The sequence below is a fragment of the Amblyomma mixtum genome, chromosome 7 (genome assembly GCF_055824585.1).
Source record: "Amblyomma mixtum isolate Tamu chromosome 7, ASM5582458v1, whole genome shotgun sequence".
In the NCBI taxonomy this organism is placed as follows: Eukaryota; Metazoa; Arthropoda; class Arachnida; order Ixodida; family Ixodidae; genus Amblyomma; species Amblyomma mixtum.
Window position 1 is genome coordinate 9,585,829 of NC_143018.1, and position 8,269 is coordinate 9,594,097.

The 8,269-nt window shown below is 49.3% G+C and overlaps 1 protein-coding gene across 1 annotated transcript; it reads left to right on the plus strand.

The window, feature by feature from the left end:
* LOC149334947 (uncharacterized) lies at nt 1-8,013 on the plus strand. The gene is made up of 2 exons (XM_089553706.1): nt 1-479; nt 7,050-8,013. Exon 1 carries the CDS (start codon nt 88-90, stop codon nt 388-390), a length of 303 nt encoding a protein of 100 aa, XP_089409832.1. The 5' UTR covers nt 1-87; the 3' UTR covers nt 391-479; nt 7,050-8,013.
* Nucleotides 8,014-8,269: the final 256 nt, after the last annotated feature.

Below are 8,269 nucleotides of genomic sequence, written 5' to 3' on the forward strand. Positions count from 1 at the left end.
CGGTCGAGCCGCGGCCGCCGAGGCGTCCTCCGAATCGATCAGCTGCGGGCCGCCGTGGGGGGCTGGCCGGCCGGGGGCCCGTCCGCAATGCCGGACGAGCTGCGGCTGTGGGAGCCGCTGGCAGGTCGCCTGGTGCGCGATGCCCTGGCCGGTGCCCGGCGTCAGCTGAGGGCCGAGGCCCGGCTGGCAGCGCGACTGGTCTCCGCGGCGCTGGCGGCGGCCATCGGACCGCCTCCCGGCAGCAGCACCGTCGCGGCCAGCGAGCTTCAGCAGCCGCAAGGCGCAGCCGCGACGGCGGCGGAGGCGACCACGTCCCCGACGCGCAGGCACCAGCGGGCGGCGGGGGCGCCTCCGTGGAGCCTGTTGCCGGCCTGCTGCGCCGTCGTCTAGGCCGGGAAGATGGCGCCGTCGCCCGCCTGCCTCCTCCTGGACGCGCTGTACCCGCCGCTGCCGACGCTGCTGTGCCTTTCCCGCTCGAGGTGGGTGCTGCTGTCGGTCAGCCCCGGTTACGACCAGATTGTGTGTCCACCGTGCGTGCGGCCGGCAGCCCTGGCCGCTAACCTTCTCCCCTCCCGTCGTCCGGAGTCGTATAAATAACCCGACGCTTGACGCTCAGCACGCATATTTCTTAGCCGGCCCTTTTACAAGCCACACTGGCCCAGTGACTATGGCTCAGTGAGTAGCTGGTTGTATTACCACAATATTACCTCCAACCTCTGTGTCTATCCTTCCTCGCAATAAACTTTTCTCCGCTCTTCTTCAATGGCAACGGAGTTCCGCTATTGCGAAGGAGGTCTCTGGGTAAACCCCAGCAATGGCCGCCATATTCCAACGCAGGCAAGGAAAACTATTTTCGGGGCAGTTCCCTAGACCGAACACTCAAGTCTTTTTACCTGAGTGACGGAGACGAAGTGTAAAAAAGGCCCGAGCATTGAGATCCCGGTGCACGTCCCTATCTGGGCGAAATTAATCCGGAGCTGCATGCCACTGCGGATTGCCGTCCTTTGGGCTGGCACGTCAGAATTCAATAATTGTTATCATTATCATCAAGAGGCACCCCGCTTTCGTATTGAGGTCTCTGAAACAGGTGGCTCCAAAACTCCTGCGCCTGCCTGCAATTATCCCGAAGTCAGGGTTCCAGTTCTCCCGTAGAAGTGCTGCGCACGTGCCAGCCAGGTTCATCCTCTTATGAGAGACACCCGCAGCCTTCTACATAAAACTGCCAGCAGCGCGTCTAGCGCGTTCGTATCGTGTCTGTGGATGTCTCTACAGACACCGCGATGGGACAATTAAACGAATTAAAAGTCCGCACTCAGCAGGAGGAAGCAAAAGTTTAATATGGTCATGGTTGTGGCACCTGAGCTCACTGGTGCGTGTCTTTCTTAACGTCCAAAAGTCAGATTCGCAAAAAAAAATAAATGAAGAAACGTTCATTCCCTGGTCGCGTGTCGGTGCGGTTATTATAACAACAGCATTGCGCTGTTCCTTCCCTGCTCACGGCTGCATCAGTGAGATGCAGTGCGGCACCCAGAGCGACCCGGAACGAAGCAGATGCGATGCTACTGAATCATTACTCCCCGAAACATCTGACCAGAATCACTGGACGACTGCAGATGCGTAACGTGAGATACAGCGACAGTTCTTTGCAGCGGTGGTGATTTGGTTTGGTTTATGGTGATGGCTTAACGTCCCAAAGCGACTCAGGCAATGAGGGACGTCATAGCCAGCCAGACTGCTTACTTAGTGCCGGGTTATTAACACGCCGGCGAAGATTGTCTGCCAACCCGTTCTTCTCTCTGGTCTTCTGCCACTTTAACTCGGGAACCACGAGTGGGTGCCTTCGACGCAGTATAAAACAGAAAAAAAAGAAGGGATGCTCAAGTAGGCTTTTTATCTCGAGTTGAGAAATTTCCATGGATGGATACTCCTTCAGAAAAACTGTTGCAGAGAGCCTCATTGTTCTATTTAGCACTGGCTTTTGTCCGATTGTCGCTTTCGCTAACGGCACTATATCGCTGAGACAACTCTGCACATCCCACCCGTGGCGTTCATGATAAGAGATTTTCGGTTTTTATATTTTCTTCCCAGTTTGCAGAAAGTGATAAGATATTTGAGCTGATAACGAAGATGTGGTCATGTGCAGGTAATTTAAAACAAGGAACTGAGGACCGGTGGTCTGTGGAGTGGGTGTACCGAGTAAGTGGGAACACAACTGGGGTTGGTTGAGAGTCTAATGGAGTGACAAAATTAGAAAACTAGCTGGAATAACGCGGACACGCCGGGATCAAAGCAGGAGCGATTCGAGGTCACATGTGTCGGACTCAGCTGGTCTGATGACGGTGAAAGGGCTGGCGCGAGTAGCAAGATCCAAACCTGGTCCGTCGTGTTAGGTGACCGCATATGCACGTCACCTAGCCGCTAAAGATTTCCCATTTCTGAGCATGGCCATTTTTGTTATCAGTAAAAATCGTTTCTGTAGCTCTCTCTGGCCGTCGTTGCTGCTTAACCGGCAGCAAAAGGCACATTTATTGCTGAGAAAATTGGGTTTAGAGATTTCCTCGCCACTCCATTCAAATTCCTAACGTCCACACCGAAAAGGACTCCGTGATCACTGTCTCAAGGAAGTAACGGTGTAGCCTATAGCCTCCGGGATCCGCAGCTAATAAGCTTGCAGAACGAAGCTTACCGGCTTAGCGCTTTAATCAGCGAAAGCTGTTACTGCTCACTTACGTTAATACCACCCGCTCGCTCTCTCTCCCCCTCTCCCCTAAACTTGGTGAAGGTATTTCCCTCTGTCTACTTTCCCCTCTTGCGGGCACCCATATTGCCACGGGAGCGGCAGTAATGTGGAAAGCGCAGCCATAGTTGTTGCATGCTTGGCTGCATGCAGCAGCAAAGCGTAAAGACGAAGTAGGCCGAAGAAAAAACATGGACGGCGCTGATTCCATTCTTTTTGGTCATCGCATTTTGTTGCTGCTGTGCATGCCCAAGTCGAGACGACCACGTCAGGAAGAAAATGACAGGCGTATAAACACTTGTCGCTGCGTAGCGACAATTGCGCCTGTCCTCGGAGGCTTTGTAGTTTTCTTTTGTTCTGTTTCATATTGTTTTGTTTCCCCTTCGAGTCCACTTCAGGATGCCCTTCTCGTGACTGTCACACTCCGCTTTCGAATGTTATCTCTTCGTCGTCGGTCAAGGACGCCCGACCGACCGCATTCGCAGACACGTGAACAGCATCTAATTACGAGGAAAGCGCTCTGCCGACGACGACACCGGTCGACTAACAGCAGCAGTCGGGGCACTCACGTCACGTCCGCCATTTCCTCATTTCACGTGCTTCGTGGCGGAGTAGTTCCGTTACGGTGTGCGCCCATCTGGCAGATTGCTGTGCGGCACGGAGCGTGGACAGCGACGCGGACTCGGGAACACCATCACTCCACAACAAATCTAGCGTGGTATTCACGTAGCTCGACGAGCGCAACTGAGTGCCCGTAGCAATGGCTATCGCCTCTTTAGGATATACAGTCTAGCCCCGCTAATGCAACACTGCGGACAGATTGCATCGACAGATTACCGCATCATAAAGACAAAGAGACCACTCTCACCGAAAACGGAGCTTTTGTAAGCTAGCAAATGCTAAGAAACGACATACGGGTGCCGCCATCACCGGCCGATTTCGGAAGCAAACTGTTATGCGTCGACAGTTTTTTCAAACGCGAATCCCAGAGGCTACGCTACACCTCTATTGACTTCAATACGGTAATCACGGAGTCATTTTTGCTGTAGACCTCACAAGTTTGACTGAAGTGACGAGTAAATCTTTAAATGCAAGTTTCTCAGCTTGCTCCGAGAAATGCGTGTTTTGCATCCGGACAAACGTCAACATAGCCAGAAAGAGCTATAGAACTTTAACTAAGAATAAAAATTCAATGCAGAGCGCCGTTGGCAGCTGAATTTGTGGACAATTTTTGTGGGACCTAACGTTTTCAGGGCATTTGCGACTCGTTCGTCTGGAACCTCGCCGATCGGGCGGTGGTCGATGTAATAATCCACTCTGCTCATTGGATCTTACGTATTTCTGTCGCGTTGCTGTGGGCAGCGATGAGAACAAAAATTAGACTGCCCTGTAACTCCTTCCCATGCTTCCTCTCCTGTATTTTGAGTGCAGAGCTCCAGTAATATGAAGTGCGAAAGCAAAATAGCTCAGTGACGGTCTTTTGTTATTTTGCTGGTATATGTTCTTGCGTGCCGAAGGGCCAGGTCGACCCGCCTTCCATGTGCCACATTGATATGAAAATACAACGGCGGCCGGGATAATTAATACGCATGAAGTCCGCAAGAGTTTGTCTAATTTCCGCTTCTGCATACTGCTATGTTCAAAAGCTGCTTATAATAAAAAAGCGTATTTTTTCTTACTGAATGTTTTTTTTTTTCTTTTATTGGGGGATTTAATATTATGCACGACTCGCTTTATGGTTAAGGTGTATTGGCGTTTAACGCCCCAAAGCGACTGAGTCTGTGAGGGACGCCGTAGTGGAGGGCTCAGGAAAATTCGACAACCTGGGGTTCTTTAACGTGCCCTGACATCCCACAGTACACGGGATAGCATTGCGCCTCCATCGAAATTCAGCCACCGCGGCCGGGATCGAACTCGTTTTATGTTCGGGAACCAAACTGCCCGTATCAACGAGGCACAGCTGCATCACGCTTCGCCAGCTGATCGGTCGCGCACATGAACATTCTTCTGCGTCAGAGTTCTGTTCTATGCTGTATTACCCGTATAAATAAGCAGTACAGCGGTGGTATACGGGACGAGAAAACTTCTTTCTTTCTTTCTTTCTTTCTTTCTTTCTTTCTTTCTTTCTTTCTTTCTTTCTTTCTTTCTTCCTTTCTTTCTTTCTTTCTTTCTTTCTTTCTTTCTTTCTTTCTTTCTTTCTTTCTTTCTTTCTTTCCTTCTTTCTTTCTTTCTTCCTTCCTTTCTTTCTTTCCTTATTTATTTATTTATTTATTCCTTACTTTCTTCCTTTCTTTCTTTCTTTCTTTATCGATTTGGATTCACATGTGTTAAAGGAGGCCGAGATAAAAACTGCTAATGTGCACCTTGAGCCCCAGACCCTTTTTACAGGTAGAGAAGCATTGGAGGGTAGCCAAACGGAACATTCTGTTAACCTACCTGCCTTTCCTCTACCACTTCTCTCTCTCTCTCTTGCATTTAAAAGGTGCTTCAGTAGCTTCACAAGTGGACTAAGCACATAAATAAAGAGCATGGGGTGGGCACAGGTTGCTTTTTCCGGAATAAATAATATCAAGTAAACATAGTGAAAGCGCACTCAAGACACACGTATGCATTGACGTTTGGTAAATGTATACAGAAAGCTACGAAATACTTGAATTCTGAGGGGTTCATATCGCGGACATCAATGCCTATTTTATTACGAGTAGTTTTAACAATCCTGGTAAATTATTTTCAAGCATTTGGTTGCTATAATTAGTCTTACCGTTCCGAATTTCTGTGCGGCATGTACTGCAGCCTGTAGGAGGGAATATTTTGGTGCAAGTCAGCGATTGTTACCAGCGTAAAATGTCGTGAAGTTCCCTTATGGCATACTTTTAAAACAAAGGGTCAGTGTGTTCAGCGTAAGATTAATTGGCAATAATACGTAAAGCTATTTCTGCTTGACTGAATATTATTAAGGTGTGACTATGTTATCACATCCAATCTAAATGAAAGAAAACAATGCATTATAAAGCAATATATTAACTGAACGTGTTTATTCAAACTTAATACATTAGCTCTCGGAAACTTGGGCTTTTATTACATTTCGCCTCCATGAAAACAGTACCGCTGTCGCGGCCGACCGGGGTTCAATTCCGCGTCCATAGGCTGAACGATATATCCACCAAGCCGCCACGGCGGACGCTGAATTTCTTAGCACCGCCGTACGGTAAACACGGTAACTGTAGCAACTGTACTACCGAACGGCAAATGCGCCTAGGCAAACCTGGCAATGCTAGCAACGGCAACGCGTTAGCGTATCTGTCGTACTGCTGTCCGGCTACGCTAAAACTGTCTATTGCCCTCGTAAACATGTAAACTAGCGCAGATTGGTGTGCAAACGTATGAGGTAGCGTGCATCTACTATCAAAAGGAGATAAGAACATGATATTTGCATCTCCTGCGCGCGGAGACTTGTGCATTATAGTGCGCTTCGCTTGGCTAAGTGCTTGATATAGCACAGAAGCATTGGAAGGCTCCTGCTGTAGCAAACTTTGGTGAAACAATTGGAGCTAATTGTGCTGGCCACATTGAGCGGCGGCCAACATATCCTTGCGAGACACGGTGGCAAGTGCAATGGTGTCTTTGTCAAAAGTAACCAGGCTGCATGGTTTGCTTCTCATTTGTATAGTAGAGCCTTTACGGCTTTCCCTAAGGTTCAAAAGGTATTTGAAGTTGAGGACACGGGTTCTCCTTACCATGCAGAGATTTAGAGCTTGAGGGCTGGCAGAATAGTTTAAATATACGACTGAGAAGCAAAACCATGCGGCCTGGTTACTTTTGACAAAGACTGTACTGCAGTATTCTCGTTGCCAGGTGCCACAAAACATGCACCTTGACCATGGAGCTCCTATAGGTGACGCTTCCGTATCTAAGTACGGTTTACCATTCCATGTTTCAGTACTGATTATCACTCTGAAACTTGATCCACTGTTGTGTTGTGTTCATTTCTTTCGCAGTCGAATGTGCGTTTTTTCAGATTTTGAAAAGTCGTGGAATCAGTGTGCGTCACCTTTGGCCTGCCTCGTTTCTTAACCAAGTGCATCGTTTCCGTTTATATATGTGTATTCCACAGCACTGTCAAGTGTGTGTCGTCAATGTATTTTCTGACCTGTTTGTTTTCACGGGACCGCAGTACGTACCAAAATAAATCAACTTCCAGCGACCAGCCGCAGCAGGTGCCAAGGGCTTTCTTTTACCACATTCTCGCCGCTTCCATGATTCATGAGCTCTGACACCCTCGTGTGACGACTTGCGTCTCTTTCATGCCCAGCTCCCCGGGTCGTCGCCACCGCCCATCTCGGCTCTGCAACCGCCCCACAGCGCAACTACGGTCTCGAATTCCCCCGCACTGTAGCCGAGTCTGCACGCACCAGCCGCTGACGACGTGGCCCAGAAGACGCCCCCGATGCAAGCCGGCGTCCAAGCCTGCGCGCGCGAGCCCTCTCAGTACGACTTGCGACGCACGAGCGGCACGAGTCTGGGCACGCAAAACAGTGGAACTCAGCGTAGGCCGTACATATATAAAAATATGACCGATTCCAGATTTGGGAACTTACGTATTGTCGCGACACCTGGGAGCAAACATACAGACTTTTAGAGTAAAAATAGCGAAGCACAACCGACCGCAGACGACACGAAGCGTCGATGTATGTCTTCTCGTCTTTGCGTAGTCCTGAGGTCGTTTGAGCGCCGCTATTTCATTTTAAAAGTATATCTTTCCAACTAGCCAAGCGCCAAGTTTTACTGAAGACTTAAACTGCCCGGCAATAGTTTAGCGTTGCAGATATTTTTGATGCAAGTATGCGTTTGGCTGTTTGTTGCTCGTAGAAATATTCTAGGACAATTAGGTCCCGAAAAACCACCACAACCGTTTGCCGGGAACTCCAGGCGGACTGTCTGGACCACAAATCGCGAAAAAAACTGCGAATAGAAATGCTGGCAGGACCATGCATGGCCACATCTGTGTGTCGCCTAGCGGTACCGTCAGGCATAAGTGGCACGCCTGTTCGACCTTGCCAACTGAAGGAAGAGGTGGTTTTTGATTCAGCGTTTCCCCGCTTTCGCTACGTGCTGTGCAGAAAAGAGCAATAGACAGCTTTTAAGCGCATCGTGCCATCTCTGGTCGCTGCCCCTGCGTTGCACGCCGTATTGAAAGCGTTTGCGTGTGGCGTGCTTGCCACCGGCGACTGTCGCTCTGCTGCCCATGTAAATAAATGTACATAGATTGGCTGCTACTGCGTGTGAAAATCTCTCGTCGTCCAAGGTGCCTGACGGGATGCCGGGGGGAGAGAGGCTGTGTCGTTTGATAAGCCATTGTTTATTTAGTATTGTAGGAAAACTGAAGCATTCGATCGACCGCGGTTAGGCATAAAAGACAATGAATGAATGAATGAATGAATGAATGAATGAATGAATGAATGAATGAATGAATGAATGAATGAATGAATGAATGAATGAATGAATGTTTATTCAAAGCACAACGCTCTGTCA

Coding starts and splice junctions, on each gene's coding strand:
- LOC149334947 (XM_089553706.1), top strand. CDS start 88: ATGCCGGACGAGCTGCGGCTGTGGGAGCCGCTGGCAGGTCGCCTGGTG.